This window comes from Rousettus aegyptiacus, unplaced genomic scaffold, assembly GCF_014176215.1.
Source record: "Rousettus aegyptiacus isolate mRouAeg1 unplaced genomic scaffold, mRouAeg1.p scaffold_m13_p_8, whole genome shotgun sequence".
NCBI classification, from domain to species: Eukaryota; Metazoa; Chordata; class Mammalia; order Chiroptera; family Pteropodidae; genus Rousettus; species Rousettus aegyptiacus.
The window spans coordinates 54992914-55020390 of record NW_023416311.1 but is presented as its reverse complement, the minus strand read 5'-3'; the positions used below and the strand labels follow the sequence as shown (position 1 = coordinate 55020390).

Sequence of the window (27477 nt, the reverse complement as noted above, 5' to 3'; positions counted from 1 at the left end):
TACTGTTAATATCAGAAATAATGTTGGCTTATATTATCAAAATATAGAGATAATATTACACTACATTTCTTGTATAACTTTATTTCATCTATCGGTACTGAAGCTGTAAAAAAGAAAATAGAAGGCGTATCACTTATTTTACATAGAATGTACCAGGAGATTTAACTTCATCCTTTGCTTCTTTTAAATGACATGTGAAAATAAGTTCTGCTAAATTGCAGTGCTTTTTTAAAAAAAATAAATGAATTAAAATCTCAAGTTATAAAAATAATTTCATTTTGACTTTTATACAGAATTCTAAATTTTTAAAGTTGAATATATCAGTTAAATATTAACCACTATAAGTAAGGTCAAGCTTAACAAGTCATAAAATACCTCGTCAGAATCAAACCTAGCTTTCATGTAAACTGTTCATCTGCACATCCATTTTTTTTTTTTTTTTGGAGAGCATATACACGCACTAATATTCCACAAACTATCCACTACCTTTTCTATATTTAATAGGAAGAAAATTAAAAATTGTTACATGACACTAAAGTATAAAACATTTTAGTAACAAAAAATGACTTGTTTTGCTTCTTTAAAAATGAAGTAGTTGTATAAGCTCAGCTGCCATCGCCTGGAATAGAAAAACTATATCTTTGATATCCTTATTTGGTATCCATCATTATAATCGAAAGCTGTTTTTATTTTTAATGTGTTATTGGAAATATTTTCATAAAATCAAATCTTTGCTTCTAAAATTCATTTTATAACAGTGAAAGAATTTAAAATTTGACAAAGGAAAATTCTGATGAAGGGAAGAAGGCTACCTTAGATTGGTTATGGATATATACATATAGATTAAAAAGTATTTTTTTAATGAACACTATCTACAAACATGTGATTACATTTATAAAGAAAAGAATGCTACTACAGAAAGGCAGAAGGGGGCTTTAACTTAACCTGTAACCTTTTCTTTGCAAAAGAAATCTGAAGCCAATTGACAAAATTTTTATCTTTTTTTTTAGTAGACAGAATTTTAAGGTCTGTTATATTTAAGTGGTGACTATTCATTAAATTATGCTTTCCATTCTATTCCTTACTCATTTTTTTTCATGTTTAATATATTTCAAAATGAAAACAAAATAAAAAGAAAACAGATGACCAATTTTCAATGGGAGGTATAAATCTACTTCAAAAATATTTGCTTAATATGAAACATCAAAAATGAAGAGAACAGATACTTTATTCCACACAATTTGTTACAGCATATCTATCTTTTGCTTCAACAAAATCTTGGAAGTGACAGAGTTCTATTGATTCCTAAATACAACAGCTTAAAAAAATTGAAAGGAGAAGCAGCCAGAATAATAAAATTTTCCTGTTATGATATGATTCAATTACATGGTTATAAAAGAAATAACTGCTACCTGGTTTCTACTATGTAGCTCCGGAAAAGATGTAGGCACTAATCACAAAATATCAAACTATAGTTCTAATAATATATTTCAAACTGGACCATTCAACTACTGAGCAGCTCTCAAACTGAAGATTGCCTCTTTAGCTTGAGCCAAAAGCCTTCTATTCTCGGGTTTTAGTTCTATCCTCTAAAACAACTAAATTGGTTTTTAATCTTTTTTTTTTTTTTTATCTTTTTTGAAGTCAGAAGTCTTTGAGAATCTGAAGGAAGTTGTATGAATCCCTCTCCATATCCAAAATGCATACATACACAAAATTATTATGTACTATTTCAAAAGAGTTTCTGAACTCTTAATGTCCATCCCTAGTTTAAGATATACAGAAAATCAGAATAAATCAAATTCTTCTTCCAGTTAACTAGGCTTCTACTATTAGAGACAGCAACTGCCTCTCTGCCAAATGTTCTTATGTAGGCCACAACCATCAATTCTAAACCTGTTCCTCATTAAGCACACTGGGGTAAGGTATCATTACAGGCACAGGAAACTGTTAACACAGCCTGGCATTGTGGGAATTACATATCCTGGGGCAATGTCACCAGCCCACTGCTCTAGAAACTGGTCACCACCTCACAAGTCCCAGAGCTTTCACCAGAAAAATCTAACAGTCACGGAATTAATGGGAAAAAAATATATGCTTACCATAACAATCTGCCATAATTTCTTACTGTAACATTATAAGCATCTTGGTCTTCTGCAGTCCGTAACAACATAATTGCCCTTAAAAAAAAAAGGCAAGGTATTATAAATTACATATATGTAACAGCATTCTTTTATTCTTCCTCCTTAATTGAATCTATAGATTTTATTTTATTCATTTAATTGTTTAATGCTAGTTATATCTTATTCATGTTTTCTTAAATTGGTACCACAAAAGGATACTTAATACTTAGATTGTAGATTGTCAGGAAAATAGTATGAACTTTTAGTAAGTGAAATCATTTATTGTAATTGAGTTTTAAATATTCTCAAAATTTTAATCTAAATATGGAAAACAACCGTTAACGTTTTAAGTTTTAGCATATTTGAAGTATATAAAAAACACTCTTAAAATTATTTATATGCTAGTCATTTGAGTTAGGAAACCAGGAACTTGAGTATTTTCATGTGCCTTTACCTGTCACACACAGAAAAAATATTTAAGAAATACTGAGTTCAGAGTAGGGAACAAGTCATCAGGCGTCCTCAGAGGCTTAGAATAAATACATCAGCACATTGTCAGCCCAGGTTTTTACCTCCTCATGCTCAGCCCTCTTTGGGCAAGCAGGGAAATGTCTAAACAACTAAAAAAAAGTGGGATCTTCAGTAATATTTTATTTTCTTTTCTGTTTAAAGAGGATTAGCTAGGGAGAAATAACCGAGAAAAGCTTGTAATCTCCTTGAAAAACAAAATTTGTCAGAGGAGTCTACAAAAATTATGCCTCTAGTTAGATTTATACCTAATTTGTAGTTTTCAAGCCTCAAATAGGCATTAAACCTCAGCAGCAATCAGTTAAGAAGACTGGTGCACATCTGAGTGACTGTGGAGTTGCCATTTTAAGCCAAAGGTATGACCAGTGTTAGATTCACAATATTTGCAATTATAATATGCACCAAGAAAAGTAGTAAGCACCAAAAAGCTGCCTAGCTTTCTTTTTAATCCTGCTCTCTGTTGTATTCTGTCCTACTTATACAGTTTGTTTACTGATGAGTTTACTGTGACGTTATACAGCCTCCAGTACCACCTAGTGATTACTACTTTGAACTACAGAAAGATCCATAAAAGAATGGCAAAGCATTTAGGACACCTCAATTCCTTTTCATAATTTTTTCATTATTTCTGATTTTTCAATTACAGTTGACATTCTATATTATATTAGTTGCAAGTGTGTAGCATTATGGTTAAACATTTACAAACGTTTACAAGTGATACCCTGGTAAGTCTAGTACCCGCATGACACCAGAGTTATTACAATATCACTAACTTTATTCCCTATGCTCTACTTTACATGCCTGAGGCTATTTTGTAACTACCAACTTTTACTTATTAATTCCTTCACTTGTTTTCACCTAGCACCTAAACCTCCTTCCTATCTGGCAACTATCAGTTTGTTCTCTGTAGCTATGACTCAGGTTCTGTTTTGTTTACTTGTTTTTTAGATCCCACATGTAAGTGAAATCATATGGTATTTGTCTTTCTCTGTCCAATTTATTTCACTTAGCATAATGACCTCTATGTCCATCCATGTTGTTGCAAATGGCAAAATTCATTCTTTTTACGGGCAAATGATATTCCATTGTATATATGTACCACTTCTTCTTACCCATTCATCTATCAAATGACACTTAGGTTGCTTCCATATCTGGCTCACCTCAATTATTTTTGATCTAATACACATTTAGATTTAGGACAATGATGTACCTCAGAGGTTAGGCAATCACTCTTTTAACTTTTCATCTGGTGTCCACAAGATCAATAGTTACTTTCTTATTCAGAAATCAATTAATTTGCTAAAAATAAAACTTCAGTTGATTTCATTTCCTACCATTCTTCTGGCTGGTCATTCCACTTGAGTACACTACACTGCCCTTATTTCTTCAACATGCCAAATCCACTCCTGTTTCAGAGCACTTCCTCTTGCTGTTCCTTCTTCCTGGAATGTTCTGGCCCTGATAACCAAATGGCTGTGGTCTTTCTACATTCAGGCCTCGACTACCTCCTTAGTAAACCTACTTCAACCTCTCTCAAATTCACTGCTTGTCGCTGCAGTCTCTGGCCCTTTACACGACTTTGAGTTTCTTTCTTAGCAATTATTACTATTACAAATGTTTATTAGCTATTATGTGTTTCCTCCCTACCAGCACATACAGTCCATGAGGAAGGGGCCTGTGTCTGTTTAAACTTACTGCTAAAGTGCCAATGCCAAGGACACTGCTTGGCACACAGCAGTTCAACAGATATTTATGTAATGAAGAAATATATAGTAGATTAAAGTGATTCGAGCAAACATATGCTATCATTTCTTCTCTGAATAAATACATGTATTTCATAAAGCTAGACAGGGTCTGAAGGGATGGATTTTCCTAAAATAAAATCTGAGTTTTGTTTGGTTTTTGTGGTTCTCTCTCTCTCTCTCTCTCAGCAACAGAATCTAAACTATAGCTGAAAATTTGGAACTGTGTATTTTCTTTTTCAAAGATGTAATAATAATAGATAATGAAAACTAGGAAAGAAATCAGAACACTTATTTAGTACCTTCTTCATGAGAATGAGACTAAATGAAAAAAGGCTAACTGACAAATAAGGACGGCATTTCAATTAAACGCAAAGTTTACCTCTGGTATGCGGCCGCTGCTTCCTTTTTCAGTTGTAGATGTTCATTTAAGTAACCCAACATTGTGAAAGCTGGAGCATAATTCTGAATTCTTTCTAGAAATCCAAAAAATATTGTTTTTCTTTACAGGTGCATAAAAGTTGTTTATAAATTAGTTTTTTTTTCTTCAGTTTTTTCAATATCTTAAACACTAGATTATCTCCTGAGATCATCGAGATATTATTAAGAATAGTAGTCTGATTTTTCTTAACTATAAAATACCAGTAATCAATTTGTAACTCTTTTAAGTTATTGAATAGCATTTTACTTATGGTTTTTACTTATGTTTTGAAGTTTAAACATTTTTGTCCCTAGATATAATAATTTGAAAACATACTTCATGTTAAAACTAGTTATTTAATTTATAAGACAATCCAGTTATTTGGCTAATCACTTAAACCTTCCTGTTATTAAATTTAATTAAATTTAACATTTTTTTTCGGTGGTTCTGGTGTGTGTGTGTGTGTGTGTGTGTGTTTTAATTAACTCAGTATCATACACTGGAAGCAGGATGGTTTGGGCACCGTCAATGTGGTATTCTGAAATATTAATGTCAAAAAAAAAAACATCATGTATCTCATAATGTACAAACAAACAAACAAAAAAACATCTAATTAAAATCTGTATGGGGAAAGACAAGCCTTCAAATCCCCTAAATTGTTTAACAAAGTGACAGTTAGTTTCTAAAGTCAAAGCTTAAGGTGGAAATCACATAGTCAAAGTTATTCTTGAAAAACCCTAATGTTACCACACAAGGAGGGATTCACCAAAACTGAGTTAAACTGAGTAAGAAGGTATCCATGCCTTCCACTTACACTCAGCAGGACAGATGAAGGGACTGTATTCTCCGTATCCCCATCTTTTCTAATTTATTTATTTATAATTTATTTAATTAAGCAGATATAGTTAAATTTGTTAAATGAATCCATTATTATAATGGCTCCACTACAGAGTTAAAAAATCTAGCTATGCATAACTTTAAGGAAATGATTTGTTTGTTGTTCTAAGTTTCTTAATTTTGCAGAAAGCTAAAGATTTACCTCTTTATATAAACCCTTTACAAATGAATGTTAACTCATTCTATAAGGAAACCTATCAATAAAGTTTCTGATCATATACTTTCTCAGAGGCTGTAGGATATTCATTAGAGTCATTCATTTTGGCATGCTGCATAACATGTTGATCCCCTGAAGTGCTAATGCTTGTAAACTAACTGCCTTCTATTCAGGTACCCCAAGCTCAATGCAGAAAGTCTATTACAATCCTCTCAGCATCTATGACAATATATGTTCTCTTCAGCTTTACACAATTTATCCAATTCTTATTATTCAACTGTCAGTATTCCTGCTTAAACTCCTTGCTTCTTTATTAGAATTTTGTTAAGGGAGAAATAAAATGCAAGTGAACTAACATTTCTTGAGCATCGTATGCTGGGTACTCTGCATGACATTTTATATAAACCATCTCATTTCAACCCTCAGCATTTGATACTTTCATTATTATATCATAGATGAGAAAATTAAAATTCAATTTGGTAATATGCCCAAAGTTTCATCATGGCTACTAAGTAGTGGAGCAGAGATTAAAACCAACAGTAGTTTTATTATAGAAAGGAAATTATTATAATAGATGGTTAATAAAACTTCACCATTTTGTCCTTTTCCTAAGCCTTAATATATTTTTCCAATATCTTAAAGAAAAATCAGGTGTTATAGTGAGAGGTTAAAGGCACTGGGATTAGAACTTAAAACATATATATCATTTAATTCTCACATCTTTATAACCTGGGTATAATTACCTCTACTTTCTAAGGTTATCAGAAGTTAAGAGAAGTAAAATACTTGGCCTAAGACTGGAGAGAAAGTAAATGGCAGAGCTACAATAGCAGCGGTTCACAGCCAGAAGGTTCCAAAACGCTTTCTACCACAACATGGTAATCGCTTTTGCCTTGAATCATTAGGAAACGACAATTTTCATCACTCTTCAAAAGTCCTTACTAAAGTTTAAAAAGTGGACTGCTTGGCTACTGGGGGAAGAAAAGGCAGATTTATGTCTTTAAAAACACTAACATTTAATTTAGAATTAATTAAGTTTAAAAATTCTTTAAATTATTTCAAGTTATTCAAATACCTTACCATTCTATAACAGGAGCCTTACCTATGTATTTACTCAAAACAACCTGTGCTGCTGGGATGGCATTCATCTGAAGGATGTTGTACCGGTACAGCTCTGTTTCTCTGTTGCTTTTATCTTGCAATGTTGTACAGACCCAATACGCATAACCTATTGCTCCCTCAGTCTTTAAACAAGCCAAAGGTAACAAATGGAGATAAGATAATAAATATTCCAATAAAAGTTAAGAAATGAAACAATGCACTTCAATACAGTAAATATAATCTTAAGTCATGTGTTTAAATGAAAAGTCACTATAATATAACACAGCTAAGAATGTAGTTAAACCCCTTGCCTCAATCTTAAGTAGAAGAAATCAAACAGGATAAATTAAGTGAAGAAAACAGAGCCCTGACTGATAGATTGGTTTGCTTCTCAGCACCAATCCCATAGGTCAAAACTAATAATTACCAATCAAAAGAATCTAAAACACTTTCATAAATAATCTAGAAATGTCAACTGAGTCTAGTCCTTGTTTTATTCTTTTTTAGCATCTCAGTTTCTATTGTACATGACTAATAATGCATCCATTAAATTTCAATGTCATTTCTTCATCAGATTTTAAAAGATGACAGGAAGCTGAAAACAAGTTCTTTAATTAAAGACAGCTTATCTGCTTCTAAGAAAGAATAGAGATAAGTGCTGTCATTAACATCTGATACCACTATGTTTTCATTTTCTCAACACAGATAATACTTTATTCATTAATGAATCCTCGAAAAGAATGCTCAAATTCTTACATGCATACTGAGTTCCGTAGTATGCCTGAAGAGATCCATGGTGTCATAACTTCCCACAGTCTCTGCAATAAGAGCCTATAAAGAAAAAACGTTCTTAATGTGTTTTAAAGGAAAAAATAATAATAATAAACAAAACTTTGGAAAAAACAAAGGTTTACAAGCTGTGTTTAAAAGCAAAATTAATTTCGATTTCAGTGTTGGCCACCATATTCCCACGGCTCAGAGGACCAGAATGACTTATTCGGTTGGTCCTTAAGCTGACAAATGTCTTCAGACTTCCATCTACAATGTTCTCTCTTCCCTCTCACCCTTGATTTATTCATACAAGTATTTTTCTGGAACAGGGTTCTTAATCACAGCATCATCTCCGATTCACATAGGGAGCTTTTTTTAAAAAAAGGTCCTTACCCCTAGATATCTAGTTTCCATAGATATGGGGTAGTCACAATATGTTTATTTTTTAAAACTGTCTTAGGGATTTTCAATATTATACCTATGCTTTTGACTTTATGGACTACGTGATAGGTTAAAATTACTTTCAAGCTCATCTATCTTTTATAAGAAATTAGTTATTTTTAGTTATCACACATTACTAATATGATTAAGAAATTAATATTGAGTCTTTCTGCTATTAACGTTTTAATTAAATCTACCAGTTGTTTCCTGAAATAAATTATTTTAAGAACTAAAACATTTGAAAAAATACATACATTTTTTCCCTGAAAGCATCTAAGATCTACAGATCTAGAGCACTGCTACTCAAAGCGAAGTCTCTGGACCAGCAGCAGCATGGCAGCAGTTAAAAATGCAAATTCTGGAGCTCCTTGTGCCCAATAACTTACAAAGAAATTAGTATAGTAATGTCATGTTCCCGGATGCTACAATTAATGAAAATAGGAGTTTGCCTTTCTAACTGTCTGCTTCATCAACTAACTAGAATTAGACCCAAGAGTAAAAAATACAATAAAAAATATATCGAAATCCTGATTAACAATTTTTTGATATGGGTGATGCTTCCACTATTCTCTGAACACCACCACCACCACCCCCCCAAATCAACCACTTATTAATTCATTACAATTTCTTAACTACAGAGGACTTGGAGGCCCCTCAGTCTAATCCCCTTCTTTTGCAGGTGAGAAAAACTGAAATCCAACAGTTTTTGTTAAGGTAAAACAATCGGTCAGTGATAGATTCAGACAAGTAACCAAGTATCCTGATTCCTACTTGGTAGTTACAAAAATCTAAACTTTTGATGGGGATGGGAGAAGAGCACTGATAAACACGTACCAAATCAAAAATGAAGAGTTAGTAAACATGCATTAACAGAGTTCTTAGTTTATTTTTTAAGCATAATAATGCTAGACCAACAGGGTTCAAAGCCCTCCAAATCAAAGCTTAATCATTACAAGTTGTATGACCTTGGGCACAATACTTAGGATCTCTAAGCTTCAATTTTCAGATATAGAAAAGGAGTTTAACAGCTACCATCAACTCCAAAGACTGATGAAAGATTAATTAAAATAATGTATACAAAGAGCCTACCATAGTGAATGGCACAAAGTAAGCCCTCGAAAGTTACCAGTTAGCATTATTATTATTATTTATAGTAATAAGTTATTTATACAACTTTATATTAATAGGGTATTTATAGGCAACAGGATTATTAATAACTTTGTTATATATCTTACTTGTCCAATCCAGCACATTAAATATGATGGGTCTAGAGACTGAGCCATTTTGAAAGCTTCATGAGCTTGCTAGGAAAAAAGGTAAGAAAATAATACACCATGTCATATTATAAACTTAATATCAAATTGCTTATGTTTAAAAAGCATAAAATAAGGAAATAAGAAATAAGAAAAATCAGACTTGTCAACATATGTACATATGAACCTAAAACTTCACTATTTAAACACAATTAGCAATGCTTTAAAACAGTGTTTTATCTACAATCCTAGAGTACTTCTGAGTACAACAGATTTCTCTACAGACTTGGGGGTTCTGATCCCCAGCAAAAGAGCAATGTAGGTGTCCGCCACACAGTAGAACTTTTAACCAATTATCCATATATTTGCTAGCCACAGGTTTGAAGAAAGTGACTTAATAAGGCCATACCTATTCCCCTCTCTTTGAGCTTAACTGGGAGGATAAGAACTAACAACCAGTGTGGCCTGAGACATGTTCCTGCTACTAGGCAAAAACACTGGTCAATATAATCTGTACTAAGTGGTCTTTAAAGATACCTCACTTAGACACATTAAGTTGCATTTTTTTTCCTGCTCCAAAAAATAACTTATCATTATATGCTGTTTTACAACATTTTTTCAAAAATCTATATGTAGCAGGAAACAATCTTATTTTTCCTCTAAAAAAGCGGATGGACAACTAACTGTGCCATGATGTCATAAAACCGCATTCATGGTTTATTAACTAAGACCTTGCTGTGTTTAAATTAAAAAATATATATATATTCAAATATTTTAAGATCCACATTAATATTTTTCTTCATTCATTCTATTTACAATCTTCTAAGGCAATCTCTGCTGTGATTTAACATATTCCTGAGAATATTACTGAAGCTGATTTAAAAAAAGGATAACATTCAAAATATTCTGGCTGAAACACAAAACAGTTTAGATGTGTTAACTTTTGATTTGTAGAAACTTCTAGACATGACCTATGAACACACTCCCAATTACTACAGGTTGAGTTCTCTAATGTGTAACTGTTCATGTATGACAAACTGCACTGTAGTTTTAAAAGGGATTAATATCTGCTAAAACCAAATCTAAATCACTCAAGCAAAGGTTAAATTTAAGCTGCTAGAGTATGACTCATCTCCCTTACTTCATCACCCTACCCCCAAACACAGCCTACATGAGACTCCTCTTACATGTGTACAGATAAAAAGAAAAACACTCCACCCCTGCAAAAAAAAAGAAAAACACTAAATAATTCAGAGTGGAACTGTTCTAATCTCTAAATGAACCAATGTAATTATAAAACCTAAAATTTCTTGAGTATTATTGAAAAGAAATTAAATCTTATATATTCATTATTCAATAACGAACAAAATATCATCAATTATCTAGCATATTAGAGATTATGCTGGATAGATAACAATGTACAAAGTATTTCTCCACAAGAAGTTGAACTATCATGAAAGATCACATATAGAAAATGTTCTATACCTTTAATATGAAAAAACAGACAACACCTTTACCTCAATGTTTTCATTTGCAAGGTATAAAACTCCCAAGTTGGTCCATGCAACAGCATTCTAAAAAACACACACATACACATATATAAATTAGGTCCCTTGTACACATGAAAATTTGAGAAAATTATTGACACTAAATTTAGAAGTTCTTTTTCACAAATAAAAATACTCACAATTTGCTCTGATTGTATTGATCTGATGAAACAGTGTTGAGCAAGGGCATAATTTCTAATACCTGAAAAATTACAAATTTGATGAAACTGAACTTTATTACTTGAAATGAGTAGTCTACTAAATTATTGAAGTATTACTCAATTCTTACCATTGTAACATGAAACCACACCAAGAGCATTCCAGTATAAGTGGTTATTACTGTCAAGTCTCACTGCCTTTTTCAGACACTGAAAAGTAAAATTAGATTAATTTTTATTTCTTAGAATGTCAACATTTATATCAAGATGATGTGGTTTATGTGAAAACATTATAGCATTTACTTTATCAAAAACATTTTTCAGAAAAGCACTTCATTTTTTGTTTTTAAAAAATTTCTCAAAACCATACATGTAAAGATTTCTCCAACAATTCTTTAAGATCATCCATGTTGCTGCCTGTTTCTGCTAGATGTTGTGCTTGTCGATAATAATTAATTCCGAGATCACACCATGTATTAGATGTAGACATCAGTTTTAATGCACGCCCATAACACCTATGGAAATATAAAAGTGAATGTTATGTTTTGTTATAATGTCCTAATTCAATTTGAATGTCATTATCTAGCAATCTTTATAAATTACCTTCCTCCAAGATGGAGGAGCTCATTTTTCTTTAATACTTGTTTTCCTTCTTTCTGACCTAGAAGGATTCCTAAAACGTTAACATTCACTTTAGATGGTGAGACAGCATACAGACTGGTACAAGCATCCCCAACGAGCTTCCATAGGCAAGACACATCAGCTCGATGCTGCAGAGCCCTGAAAACGGAAAGTGTGATTCTTATAAATTATTTCCAAAAAGTATAGAATTTATCTCTCATTACTATTTATAATTAAAACAGAAAATTATACACACAATCCTGATTAAAAGCTAGTTCCTTAATTAAGTACAGCAAATGACTTACTAAATTCCTTCAAACTGAATTATATCTTATCACTTTCTTAACAGTAAGAAGACAGGAAGGGAGAGAAGAAGGATTTGATTATTTTAACTTAAGTGCCAGAAATTTTGCAAAAATTTCTTTGGTACTCTTCATTATTTTTGTTAGAAGTAGCAGAGATCACATAAATAATGGTAATTTTTTCAGAACCAGTTCACCATTAATATTGACTTTTTAAAAACTATGTTCTTTATGTGTGTTTAAATGATAACCAAGCAGTAAAGTTGGTAACTCCCTCAACAGCAGATACTGTAAATTCAGGTTTTTGCTTTCAGATCTTCCACAAATAAAAGATTAGTAAATGACATGTCAAATATATTTGGTAGTCCAAAGGATTTTTCCTCTTTGAGCCAATACCAAGAATCTAAATACAAAAATGTAAAAACCCGTATTTGTTGAAGCAAGTAAGATTGAATAGACAAGCTCAAGAAGTAAATAGAAATATTAATTATGATGATAAAGGGTACTTCTTTTTAGAATAAGAAAATCTCAGCTATACATTTCATTTTCCTCTTCTCAAGATGTTATAAATAAAACACAGTGCCTTCATTTAAGCCAAATCTCAATAATCAGCTACCACAAACAACTATGTTACTGGCAGATGGACAAGCAGATGGAACATTTTTCATAGCCTTTTCTACTCATGGAGTCCAACCAAAAATCATTTTCCAATGTCTTCCAGAGAAGTAAGATTAATTATTGCAGTCATCACTGAGAGCCCCTGTGAGGACCAGGAAGAAGGACAACACTATTTGTAGTTCCTCTGCCTAAATATCTTAGCAAAATTTCTAAAATTGACAGCATGCAAAAAGAGACAAAAAAATAAAAGAAGCAATTTTAACACCTTATACTCTTATCTCCTTTTAAGTTCAAGAAAAAATTAAATATCTGTAAAGTGAAATAACTTCTACCACCCCTTATACAAGAATTGCAGTAGTAGGAACTTTTAAGTATAGAAGTAAATATAAATTTGGGGATAATCACTTTAAAAGTTTTATACACCTCCTTATGATTGGATGTTAAGCACTACATTTTTTCCAGAACAAAATTTCCCAAGCTAAGAAGGGCAGCATTTTTAGTTCAAGTATCCTCACTCAAAGGTTCACATTTACTTTTAAATATAGTTCAAACAAAGTATGACCCCTCTTTATAATACCTCTCTCTTTGGAAAGAGCTATATTATGTGAGACTTGAAAAGCAGTAATAAAAATCAGTGGGAGAAAAAAGGATAAGGTTTTCATTTCATATTTGGTTCATATTTAAAGCAAAGCAATCCTGGAGCAACCAAAGCAAGAGAGAACAGGAGAAGGCAAGCAGAAGAAGACAGGAAAGGAAACACAGGAAAGATGTTTAAGGGTAAAACAATTCTAACGTATATCTAACGTGTACTTTTTAAAGTCATCTACCACAAAAAACACTCCTACTCTAGCTAATGAATTTACAGTTCTATAAAATACCAGATTTACTCAAATTTTTTCATTCTTTTTATCTTATTAGATGTCACTTTTTTTCCTACATACATTCTCTCTAGGAGTAATCAGATGGCTCATTTCCCATTACCTTCTGTTCTACCAATAAACCTAAAATAAGCCCTTACCATTGAATGTAAAGCATATTGTGTGCCCAAAGCCCTATTTCTCAATCATTTGAATTCGAGACATTCCTATTTCTAGGTCTCCTGAAAAAGAACACTACTAACGTGGTTATCACAGCCATTGCTCCACTAGCAGACAGCTTCTTCCTTCCCAGCTACTTAAGAGGTACAAGAAATTGTACCTCTTCCCCAGTATAAAATTAACACAAAATGTATGTCCTAGAATTAATTAGCTAATCTGTTATTCTTTCTTTGATATTCTGAATAATGACTGCTATATCTAACAGAATAAACATAAAATAATTTTCTAAATTTGGCTTTATTATAAAACTAAGAAAATAAACAGTGAATAAGAATAATACTAACCAAGTAAAATACTCCAGTGCTTGTTCTACGTAGTCTACAGCTTTCCCATCAAGATAATCGACTAGAGCTGCTTTTGCCATCAGGAGGTGGCATTCACCCAAACCTAAAATAGGGTTTGTGGTTGTTAAAACGTGTAATGCAAACTCGTAGAATGAGCTTCAAATAAATTTATCAGTGTTAGGTTAAAGCAACTTTCCAGAAAAAAAATAATGGTATTTTATAAAAATTGTCTTTAAGCATGACATTGCACACATTTAGTAAGGAATTCAAATTATGGGGTTCTATTGGAATAAATATACTGAAAGTGATAAAAACGGTGTATAGAACCCAAGAATTTCTCTGACTTTGAGCAAGTTACTTACCTCTTAGAACCTCGGCTTTGAAAATGGGCTATTACCTAAATGCTACTGTCATATTACTAACTGATTACATATTATTAATTGTCAGAAAACAAGATTTAATCTTTTTATGTTCAAAACTGTAAGCAAACTATACCATAAAAGTTAAATAAAATAGCAATTTCCTAAAGTGCCTAGTAGACATTAATAAATGTGAGTTCTCTGTCTCTTCAGGAATTGTACAATATTAAAAAAAAAGTTTTCAAGGTCCAAGTTTCATGTCACTTAAAACATATACTATTTCTAATTTAAACCTCAATTGTTTACTTAAAAAGCAAAAGGAAATGGAGGAAAGCATATATAATGGGCTCCAGGTTTTTTTTTTTATGGGTAAATATAATTATTAAAAATTTAAATTAGATATGAATGGTGGTATTTTAGTTTATATTACCAAAAAATAGTTTAAGAAAAAATAGGTATCTATGAAGGAACAGAAATATTTAGATAACTACAAAACAATGCAAGTTTCCTCTAAAATCAAAAATTGAAAAAATGAGCTATAATTTATAAAGTAATTAAAACATTAAGATATTCTGAGAATACAGTGATTTAATCATCAAAACATAAAGAACAGGAAAACTTGTTTTACAGATCCATTTTTAGATCCAGTAGTCATCATGCTATTTATCTAAAAGTTAAATCTCTATCATATTACTATTTATTGACTGTTATGAAACAGATTTGATCTTTGTATATTTGAATCTATATAACAAGCTATACTATAAGAGGTTTATACTGGATGCTTGCTGTTGACTAAAGAAGTTCTTTTCAAGTTAATACATTTAGGAAATTTAATCAAGAATTTTATACTTCAGTATCACAAAAATCAAAGGAGCTATTAAAAAGAAATTACCTTTCAAAGCAGGCACGTAATCTTCTTTCTTTTCAATGATCAGCTGGTATTGAGCTACAGCCTCCTTATATTTGCCTAGGATTTGCTGTATTGCTGCAACCTTAAACACACTGTATATGGAATCTGGGTTCAGCTCACTGGCTTTTGTGAAGGATTTCAGGGCTGTTGTATAGCCACCTCTGCTTAAGTATGCCTCTCCTAATGACTCCCAACAATTGAAGTCCTTTGGGTCGGCTCTTAATGCTGCCTGTAAACTAAAATTTCAAGAAACAATAAGAGAACAAAAGGTAATAGAACTACTTCCACATCTGAAATAAAAATATAAAATAAGTAATTTAACTGAATCATCTATATACATGGTTTCTTCTATTTATAAAAGTGGTATTTCAAACAGGTATATTTGTTCCTTTTATAACTCGAATATTTTTAATACTACAAAATTTTATTATAAATTTGGAATGAATAATAACAAAACACTTTTCTGAAGAAGTGATGACCATAATTTCTTTTCTTAACTATTTGGAAGAACTCCACTTTCCCATCCTAGCCTATAAACTCCTACCAATCTTACCAAAGCAAAAAAAAACTGGCATGCTTTAAATTTCTGATTAAATTCCATTTCCAGGAAAAATTGAAATGCCTGTATTCTGGATATTAACATACATCAGAAACAACTTTATTTAAATATATTTTATTTACTCTTAAGTATAGTTCAAACCAAATGACTAAAAATGAACTGCTCCAAATCCCCTTCAAGCTGCCAAATGTCTCCCCGCCCCAAAACGATGCATGTCTATGGGAGAACAACAAAGATATTAACCTTGGCTTCTTACTATTCCTTAAATTTCTGCTGAGAACCTGGTATATATGATACTATTAAGACTACTAGATTGGCTATCTCCTTGACAAATGGATATAGCCTAAAACATTTTGGCAATTCCAGTGCCTTGCAGATAATAAAAACAAAACAACCTTAGATAAATATTGCTATTTCTTCCCTAAAAACCACAACCTTGTATGAGGCAACTTGTAAAGTTCATTTTAGGTACAAACAGAATTTAAGAAACCATTAGCCTAACAGAATTTAATTATAATAATGTGCCTTACTCAGCCACTGCTTGAGAATGTTGACCAGCTTTCAAATAGTATAGTCCTCGCCTAAGCCAGGCCCATTTTGCTGTTCCAGCACTTGCCTTTTGAGTTACTGTTGTTAGGATAGCTAAGGCAGTTTCCTAATAATAAGAAAGGACTAACATTAGAGATATCAAATATCACATAAATACAGAACACTTATGTAAAGTACACAAACATATTTTCATTTACCATGTGTGATTTTCTAAACTTACACTGGTATGTACATATTAAACCACAGTTTCAACAGCAGTGATGAGTAATTTAATGTCTGCTAATGGTAAAAAATTTATAAACAATGACAAAAATATTTCTATTGCATCTAAAAAGATGAAAAATAACTTTTAATTATACATATATAAAAATATGTTTCTATTTCTATACTCAGCATAAAAATGAAAGACAAAAGTGTTTAAGTTATTAGACATACCATCTCTTCAAGCTCCACACTTAAGTCAACAGCTGCAGCTCCAGATTCAACATCAGTGTCATCTAACTCAAAAGCTTTCCTGTAACATCCACGGGCTCTGTTTTTATCTCCCACTATATCTCTGTAATAATGACCTAAATAGCAGAAAACTTTGCCCATGTATGTATCCAGTCTGGCTGCCTTCAAAATAAAAATTTACAATAAAAGTTTGTTTGATGGGTCTCTTTAAAGACACAAAAGATAAATACACAGATTAAAGGAAAAAAAGCAATGTTTTTTTTTTTATTTTTAAATATACAAAATATGCCAAAATATCCTTTAAGGTAAGATTTAAAACAGACATGAAAATTGTCTGTCACTGCTTATGGAAAACAAACAGAAGTGTAAAAATGTTATCAAAAGATGTAAAATTTGAGTTATTTTATTAATCTGCTTTTATGAACCAAGATAAGAAAGACTTCTATATGTTAAACATCTAGAATTGCATAAGGCTCAGATGGCCGTAAAACCACAATACAAATTACCTAAAATAATGTTTCCAGAGATAATTATGTCTCATTTCTATAGTATATGTTTCTTAAATCAGCAACTTTTACTTTTTTGATTTAATTATCTCCTTGAAAATCCATATAACATTCTCAAAAACCCTCATGTGTGAGAGGTGAGATACAAAAACAATTCGGTGAAAAGTAATATTAAGTACCTAATTTATATAATTACTATTTATTATTTTATAATGATTTCATTGCAACTAAAAATTGAATAGCAGCATTTGTTTTACCTTTAGAAAGTGGGTAAGAGCCTTTGTTTTATCTTTTCTTGTCTCTTCACCCATAGACCAATATGTTAACCCAAGTTGGTAATGATATTCAGCAACTTCAGCATCTTTCTCAAGAGCTCTTTGAAAACTAAATCACCAAGGGGAAGTAAAAGGGAATATTAAGATATTCCTAGTTGAAACAATCAAAGTTTGAGTATCAAGAATGCTGAATCAGAAACATGTCATTACTATAGGATTCAGATTATTATGTGAAAAAAATGATTTTTTTTTTTAAGAAGAGAAGCTTAAAAAAAGCACAACGGCATTTAGCATTACCAATGTGCTAAGTGTTCAGAGCACACACATATGCTTACTGAACATTACAACCAGTTAATCAGATTTCAAACCCATCATGGAATTTTTTTTATAGTTACTATGCTACATACTAAACACATTTCTTAAAACTACTAATACTTAAAGCTTACAAAGATCAAATTTATACAAAACTGGATCTTTATCAAGCCCACTCATTTTATTTTTTTAAAATGTAACAAACTAAGATATGACTTGATCTATGAGTAATCTATATAGCCTTACCATTTTTCTGCTTGTAGATAGTCCTTTTTGGTAAAATGAATCAAAGCCTTCAGGGCATGAGCTTCAGCTAGGTCAGAGTAAGAAGAAAGAACATCTTCCATAATCTATAAAGTAGATATCTGTCAATCCCATATCCAAATAAAAATGACTTTAAAAAAAAGAATATCAGTTTGAATGAAAAACCAACCTTTGAAGCTTCATCTAATGAGCCTTTGTTCAGATAGGCCAAACTTTTGAGAACCAAAAGTCCTGGGATATTATTTGCATCAGAAACCTAGAAAATAGTTGTACACAATTGCTATGAATCTCTAGTATAATGCAGCAATATTTGCTTTAATTAAAGAATGCCCATAGATGAGGACAGAATAAAGACACTAAGGTCCTGATTTCTATCACTACTAACGCTTTCATTCTCTGTAAACTTTTATTAGGGAAAATTTCAAATATATAAAAAAAATTAGAGAATAATATAACAAAACTACATATATTCATCATCCAGCTCCAATCTTTAATTCTCTATACCTCCACCCATTGCACCATACTCCTGCTTAGATTACTCCACATATTATAACTTCTCATCTGACACTCCAGTGTCTTAAATATAAATAAATAAATAAGTCCATTGTAAGAACCATTTCACCCAAATGCCAAATAAATTTACATTCTGGAAAAAAATTAAAAATTAGAAATAAGTTCATTTTTAAACTACATAATCATACTACCATTATAAACACCTAAACAAAACCAATAACATCTTTCATGTCATCAAATAATTAGCCAGTGTTTAAAGTTCTCAGTTGTCTCATAATATATTTGAATGATTTATTATTTCAATCAAAATCCAAGTTAAGGTACATACATTTCAAGTGGCTAATAGGTCTTTTAATCTATAGTGTTCCCTTCCCTCTCTTTTTTTTTTCCCTTATAATTCAATTGTTGAAAAATATAGGCTATTTGTCAGTTTCTCACAATCTGGTTTTTGCCAAATATATTCTCATTGTATTGACATGTTCCTTGGTCACCTGTATCTTCTGTAAATTAGTAATTAGGTCTAGAAGTCTGATCTGATACGGGTTTGATGGTTTGGCAGGAATGCCTCATGTGTACTTGAATTCAGTTATGTTTGTCTTTTGTGATGTTAGCAGCCATTGATCCTCAATATCTAAATCTATTCATTCATTACTGATGGCTAAACTCATGATTTTTTTTTTCTCATTCTATCATTCATTTCTGGAATACTTCAACAAAGAGAAATTTCTCCTCCTTTCATTATCTATTTAATTATTCTTAGGAATAGTTCATATAGGAAAGGAAGGATAAATCCTTGATTCTTTTTAACTGGTTCCTTAGCATCCTCCCAAGATTTATTTTATTGAGTATGTTCTGATTTTTTTTTTGGGGGGGGGGGGGGATCATCATGAACACATGGATTTAAACATATCTGAGGTCCTTCAATCCACTAAAGTTACTGGTGCTCAAATCATCCACTCTTGAGCCAGTGAGAATCAATTCATGCTAGATCTTGAGTCTTTCTGACACAAGGTTAGTAGCCTTTTATAGTTTTATTAATTTTTAGCATTAGAAGATGTTCTGGGCTCATTTTGTACATTTTATGTCTCAGACCTGGACTCTACCAGGTCTCAAAGGAATTTTTCATTTTCTTTTGTTTTTTTATTTTTTTTATAAAAAAAAAAAAGAAATTATTGAAAGACTTCTCCATAAAGGATTCACACAAAACACATTATTGGTGGGAAAGCAAGTAGAAAATAAGAAAATAGGATATTACTTCTGGAAGTATGCTTATAACTGCTTTAATTTTAAAGAAATAATATGAAATGGAAAGCCCTTCAAAATATACAAAACTAATTTTTTAAAAGTCAAAACCCTGTAATATAATTTTAAGTAATATAATTTTAATTTCAGATAAAACAATGTTTTCATTCGACAAAAATCTTTAAAAGCAGTACGTTGTTATAATTCATAATTTTCTAATTAAATTTTTTGCTAGGGAATTTCAAATTGCTTGAACCAAAAATGTTAAGAAATCAGTTTCTTAATTATCAATCTTACTGAGTGTTTTATTAAATAGAATAAACAAATAAACAAATTCTCTACCATGAAGCTACTAGTGTCCTTAAATATTCTTGTCAATAACCTACCTATGAGATATTTTATGTAAGAAAAAATTTAGAATCCCAAATTAGTAATAATCAAGTGGTAACTTAAGAGGGCAAAAAAAAGAAAAGAGTAAGAGCAAGAACTAAAGAAAGAAACTGCATTAAGTAAAGAGCATTGTAAGTACTTAACCAAGAAGCAAATAACTTTATGAGTTTCCAATCATGTGAATGTTTTACAAAAGTGAAGGTGCGATGAATTCATACCTCTAACACAAAATGCATGTTAAGTATATATCTGTAGTAAGGATAAAATGGTTGATGCCTGGTTGATGGAAACAAAATAACCTGAAAAAGAAAATTTGATATAACTACCTGATCAAGAGTACAAATTGCTTCCTCTGAAGATTTATGATCTGAGAGTTTAATCAAAGCCTCTGCTTTTAAACGAAGACAAAGATTCTTCTGATGAAGACTGCCACCAGATGCACCAAGATTATCTATGTTCTTCAGAGCTGAAAAAATTAAGGACATCTGGATGAGGACAACCATATCGCTTCACTTTTTTTCTTTTAAAGAGAGACATGTAATAAATTGCAGATACAATCAAATAAATTGCCAAAACAATATACATGAAGAACAATTCAAAACTAAATCTAAATTCTTCTTTGAACACTTTATGGAAATATTCAAATTTAAAACAGATCTAAATTTAAATTATTTATCTATCTTTACATAACATATAATAAAACCGAATATCCTGAAACACAACAGTTGTTATCTATATCTCCTACATAACAAAGGTTAGCCCTTAGCCAATGCATCTGTAACAAACAGCAAACTAAGGATCATGGAAGAAGAAAGAAGCTGAATTAGAATGGACCAGCGTGAATTGTTTCTCAGCTACAGAGCCTAGGCAACCAGCTGCTCAAGAACACTGGACCACTTTTAGTGATTTTTTTTACCCCACCACATTCGAACAGGCTCCAAGATACCATTCCTTCTCTACATCTGAGGAATTGAGAACTAGCGAAGGTCCTAGGACACACCAGGAACTTCCTTGTTACAAAGACAGAGCACCACCACACAAGCCACACACTTGACATTTTTTTAAACCTCCTCAACGAAATTTAAATTAGTTGGCAAATTAAAACAAAATATAGCAGTCTTTAAGATATATCTTTTTTTTAAACTACGATCTTCCTCCTTTAAGATGAAAAGAAACAGTGTTGGCCACCCTTAAAGATATCAATACCTTGATTGCAAGAAATAACAGCTTCCTTAGGTCTATGCATTTTGACTTGGGCTTCTGCCAGATGATACCATCCAGTTGTGCAGAGAGGGCTTTCTTTTAAACCTAAAAGAGTAAAAGAAAATCACAAAATTCAAGGTTTCCATGACAACTGAGATGAAGGGCACCACCATCTACTCCCCAAATCAGACTCCTCTCCTCTCCCTCACCTCTCACGTCTAATCAGTCACAAAGTCGCAGTGATTCCAGGCCCTAATCCATCCTCTACTACCAGCACTTCAGTTCAGACCTCCATCATCTTTATCCCAGATCACTGCAAGTGCTTGCCACCCACTTCAATTCATTCTCTACACTGTAGCCAGAATATTTCTAAAAATACAAATGTGATTCTGAAATCCCCCTGCTCAGAACTTTCCACTGGTTCTCTGCTGCCCTTAAAATGCTTAACAAGGCTTGCAGGGCCCATCTCCAGCCTCAAGTCCTGCCCATTTTTCTCCCAGGCTTCATTAGCAAGTCTTGCTGAAGTATCAACTGTTCCCTGAATACTTTCCTCTCACCTCAGGCTACTTCATTTCTCAGCCAGAAATGCTCCTCCAACTACCAGGCTTGAGATCATTCAGATGTCAATTTGAATGTAAGTTCATTCAGAAATACCACACCTGACAAGACTAAGTTAAAGCCTCCTATGGACAGAGATATTGTTATCCCTATTTTACAAATGAAGACACTGAGATATGGAGAGTTAAACTTTCCTGGGGTCTTGAAATTAGTGAGTGGTAGAGCTGGAATTAGAATTTAAGCAAACTCCAGAGTACGTAAGTACACTTTTTTTGCTCCTATCTTAAATATACATTCCTTAAAAAAAAGGCCTCAAAATAAATGCCTACTGATTGAATAACAATTATACGTCATGTTATATGCTACCCGCTACACGCTTACCTTCTGTTAAGTTCCTAACTGCATCTTCATACTGTTTGCCTTGTAATGCTTTAATACCTAAACCAATGAGGCCTGGACCACTTTTTGAATCCATTTCCACTAGTCTGCAACAATACTGCTGTCCCTCATCAGTAAGACTTCCTGGAATTAAAAAGAAGAAGTTATTAGCATACATACACTAAATTTCTAAGCACCAAACCTCTGTATTTAAATCTCAAAAGTTGCCCCACCAAATCCTGATTCCAAAAATTCTAAACTCAAATAGACCACCAAATGTATAAAAAGTTAATATTTCATAGGGGAAATTATGGTCCTTCATCTTAAACACTAGAAGTAAAAACCTTCACCCACGGCAGTATGGGTAAACTGAACCTGAAGTCATACTCAAGGATTTCAAACAAGAAACCTACTGCTACTTGCCACAAGGCTAAGACACATAGTCTGCTCCTTGCCAGGTCCCCTTTTTCTATTCACCAGTAACAGTTTTGGTTGGTAAATGAAGAAATTCCCATCAAAAGCAGTATCTTCACCAATCTCTCTCCCTGGGCAGTCATGTGCTGCTAGAAATGTGGCAGCCAAGATTTCAGATTCAGTGGATTTTTCTAGCATCTTGGCTGATCAGCAGGACACTGTACAAAGATTTACATTCTTCTTAAGTTTACAAGTTCGGCAGTACATTTCTACATTCTTTCGAAACTTTATCTTGCCTATATAAGTTAACAGTTAAGCTTATGTGATAATTATCTAGTGCCTTCATTGATTTCAAGTTTATTTTGGTAAAATAATTTAGTTTTTATATGTTTTATTCCCATTTTTTCCAAATTCACTCAACCTCAGGATTTCCATTTCAAATCAGGATTTCCATTTCAAATCAAAGGAACAAATAAAAATAATTTATCTGACAGAGACCTGATGCTTTAATATTGATATAAAACACAGAGCCCCAGACCACATATGGAACCACTTTTTCACAGATGTCAAAGGTAAATTCTTTGCATGATACTTTTTAGCTTACATATACCAAAATATCCAAAACCAGATACACACCAATAGATAATCTATAAGTAATATTTTATATATTGATTTAGAAGTCCAAGTTAACACCAAAAAATTAAAATAATTCATAATGGCTACAGAATAAAAACTTCAACACTGTTTGGTGAAATATAAAAACAAATTGGAAGAAATACTACTTTGATTAGTAAGCCAGTAAAAAAAAAAAAAAAAAAAAGACACAAGTCTGCTAATATTATGCTTCTTATAGACATGAATCCTTCTGTCTATATATTCTCACTATTGCTTCCATAAATATGAATTCCAAGAATAGTCAGGCCTAGTTCCATACACAGTCTATCTTCCAAAAGCAAATCAGAGAGTCTCTTCTGCCTTTCTATCCAGTGATATTATCTAAACATCAGAATCACCTGCAGGACTTATTAAAAACTCTACATGCTGAACCTACACTCAAAGTTTCTGATTTAGCAGGTCTCGTGTTAGACATGAGGATGTGTATTTCTAACAAGTTTTCAAGTGATACTGATGTTGCTGGTCCAGAGATCATACTTGAAGGACCTCAGGTCTACAATGTTGACCAATATCATATACTACCTTTACTATTAGTCTTACAACATATATATCCTGTCTTTGTTGCCTCTGTAACTAAATGGTAACTTCTAAAGGGTATATACTAGCATGGTATCTTGTACATGGTACATTCATTAAATATTGTAAGGATCTCTTAAAAATATCATTATGAATTGATGTTCTAAAAGTCAGTCTGTTAACAGGTAATGGCTGAGAATTACTATGGAAAACAAATTTTTCACTATTCTAAAAAAGAAAATAAAATGGCCATTAAATGTTACCTTCAATTTCTACCCATCTATGTCAAAATTCTCTTACTCCACAGAAACATAATTCACTCAAGATCACTTTGGCTACATAAACTGCCTTTAGAAAAAACACATGTGGGACGAAAAGGAAAAAAAGCCAAACATGTATTTTTCTAATGTTCATCTATATTTAGGATACCCAAAAACTGCATGCAGGTAAGCAAAGTGTGGATAGATACATGAAAATGGTCCCTAAAAGGCTAGGATGAACACAAAAACTTAGAGGAATTCTCTACAGTGTTCCCCAAATGATCCACAGTAAGAACACTATTGATCCTGTGTAGACAGACAGTAATATTCCAGATTGAACCCTCAATTCTCCTCTTCTCCATACTAATTCCTGTTGAGAATCCTAGCTAAACAAATGTAGAAAATAACAATAGAGAGGAAACAGACTTCATCGTTTTGGAATAGAAAATCATTTATTTAACTTATCTGTTCTTTTTACATTCAAAAGATTCCAAGATTCCACAACTTTAAACAGTTTGACAATATTATTTTTATCTGTTCATAAAGCAAGCTGGACTTGGGACTGATGAATACTAAATCTCCAAGGATAAAAGGTATTCTGAAGAGGTTCAAGGAAGATACTATATAATACACATGATAATTCTGTTTCCTAAAGTTTACTATCAAAAAAGTTGTTTTTTTTTAAATAAGTAATTCATTTCTCATATCCCAAAGAAACTCATCATCACTATAGAATTTTTCTTTTAAATAAACCTACTTAGGGGCAGCAAGAGGACAGCATGTACTCAACATGTACTTATTTCTTCATTTTCACCTGAATTTTCTAATATTTCTAGAAAACAAAATCTTAAGTTCTTTTCTATTTAGATTTGAAGAACCAAGCTTTCTTATCCTCCTCCATTTCAGCAATAAAATAAATCAAAAAAGTCATTTAACATGAAATAACACTCATCAGATGACAACTGTGAAAGCTATTCACTATTTATGAAGCTTTACAAACTGAGTCATTTTAAAAATGAATCTTCATGTCTCAATGTGCAAAGGACAAAGAAAAATGAAATATATTTGTCCTCGGTGGAAGAGAACTCAGTAATTAACTGCTGTCAAGTAGAAAATTCTACAGATACTGAAGTACTCTGGGGGAGGGATAGGTCAGCCGTAAGAAACCTTTCAGATTTCCAGTTCTTAATACACAGAAAGTCTAGTTTAAAGAAGCAATGAAGAAGAGAGGGGAAAAAAAGAAATCATTTAGCACAGCTTCCTACTGTCCTATATTAACTATTAAACTTCCATCCTAGAATATTGCTTTACCTTAGAATGCACCTAAGCCTGAACTGCTCCATTCTATGAATTCTTGTAACTGAGCAAGGAAAGAACTCCTTGGTGTACCATGTGTCAATATCCACCTACACACTCCCCTTTGCCAGGATACAGACCTGTCTTTCAATTCTGCAAAATATTCATCTCCAAACCCTCTTTAAGAATGATTTTTTTTTCCACATAAATCAACATGCTGCCTAACCAATCAGCATAATCCCTTCACTATCTCTATTAGAGCACTTTGTCAAGGGTAAAACTGCAGACTATTTTATAATTTTGTAGGCTTTTTGGAATAAGGACCATGTTTACTCAAAAGTCCACATTATAGACATAAATGTACTTATTGAGAAAGCACTCAATTAGTTCTCAGAAATAAATCTCAAAGTATTCTTTTGTGCCATTTGGCATGTGAACAAGTCAAGAATGAAGGAATGGTACAAACCACTAATAGCTGAACAAGCATAGACAGAAAAGAGTCAACATTAGCTATTACTTTCTCAATAGCAATTTTAACAGTAGAAAAAGGGATGGAGGGATGGGAACCAGCGGTCACACAGTAAAGAACACCAGCTCACTTATAGTGGGAACACCTCGGAACTCACGTTAAAATTTGAAGAAACTGGGTGCTTTTGAAACTACGCTTCTATCAGTGAAACACACACACACACACACACACACACACAAATTCACAAGCAAACTCCTCATACTGAAAGACTCAGCGTTCCTCAATGCACCATTCACAATGTTAACTGGCCCTTTCTTCTTAAAACTCTCCTTTCGGGACACACTACTGCAATTCTTCTACTCCCCTGAAAGCTTACATTCCCTTTGCATGCTTCCTCCTCCTCTCCCTTAAGTATAGTCAGTCAAGGTCCTGGACAGCTTCTTTTAATATCTGCTAACCACTTCTTCCTACTCTTTTCCCATTATTGTAATCTAAGTTCCAAACCAATCACTTTGATTAAAAAAGATAGTACCAATGAACTTTATCCTAATCACATGGTTGCTCAATTTTTCCAGATAGATCTCCTTCCTGAGATAGTCTTTTGCGTTGCTTTGCATCAAGTCCCCCACCTTCCTCTCTGATCTCTCCTCTTCTTTGTCCTCTATTTCCCTCTTCCCCTTCTTCCTCCCTTTCCCTTCAAGCCAACCAGCACTGCCCAGGTATAGATTTCATCTTTTTACCCTTTAGTCATACTCTGAAGTCATCCACCCTACCTCACTTTCATCTATTGTTGTGCACTGGTTTGATATTATTTCAAATCCATTTTTTCATGACAAAAAATGAAGTTTTTAAGAGTAAAGTTGTGATATAAGAGTGAAGTAAGATGTGTCAGAATATGATCATCTCATCTATTGTTTGCGCGGGGGGGCTGTCAATATAAAACATTTGAAGAAGCAACTATAGCAAGGGAACATTTAGACTATAAATACTGAGATTTTGTGAGGACTACTTAAGAGTGTTCAGTCTGGGCACCATGACCCACTGCTGATCTAAATAGCTCTCCAAAAACCTTTGGGGCATTAGCTCCTGCCAGAGTAAAGGCTACCAGTAGTGGTAAAAGCCAGTGGTCCCTCAAAGGAGAACATCCTGCTGACAAACACCAGTGACACAAGCTCTAGCAACAAGTGACTTTTGGTTTTTTGTGCTGGCAGCTGGAAGTCACCTCTCAATTGGTTAAGCCATCTATCCCTCCCTGAGAAGAGAACCAATTTCACAGAAAAGTCACACGTCAAATAATCTGGACTCTATTTCTTTC

The 27477-nt window shown here is 32.5% G+C and overlaps 1 protein-coding gene across 4 annotated transcripts in view; it reads right to left on the bottom strand.

Annotated features, from left to right (window-relative positions):
* TTC37 (tetratricopeptide repeat domain 37) overlaps nt 1-27477 on the bottom strand; it is a 73604-nt gene that overhangs the window by 29252 nt on the left and 16875 nt on the right. For all 4 annotated transcript variants that reach the window (XM_036225442.1, XM_036225444.1, XM_036225443.1 and 1 more), the window contains 20 exons: nt 22536-22676; nt 21600-21701; nt 20720-20859; nt 18418-18504; nt 18231-18334; nt 17655-17781; nt 16874-17053; nt 16420-16544; nt 15313-15566; nt 14062-14164; nt 11743-11919; nt 11510-11654; nt 11271-11349; nt 11122-11183; nt 10952-11008; nt 9417-9485; nt 7726-7800; nt 6971-7112; nt 4776-4869; nt 2103-2180 (listed from right to left, as the gene is read on the bottom strand). In XM_036225442.1, coding sequence (XP_036081335.1) covers nt 2103-2180; nt 4776-4869; nt 6971-7112; nt 7726-7800; nt 9417-9485; nt 10952-11008; nt 11122-11183; nt 11271-11349; nt 11510-11654; nt 11743-11919; nt 14062-14164; nt 15313-15566; nt 16420-16544; nt 16874-17053; nt 17655-17781; nt 18231-18334; nt 18418-18504; nt 20720-20859; nt 21600-21701; nt 22536-22676 — 2341 coding nt within the window. The remainder of the gene's footprint in view (nt 1-2102; nt 2181-4775; nt 4870-6970; nt 7113-7725; nt 7801-9416; nt 9486-10951; nt 11009-11121; nt 11184-11270; nt 11350-11509; nt 11655-11742; nt 11920-14061; nt 14165-15312; nt 15567-16419; nt 16545-16873; nt 17054-17654; nt 17782-18230; nt 18335-18417; nt 18505-20719; nt 20860-21599; nt 21702-22535; nt 22677-27477) is intronic.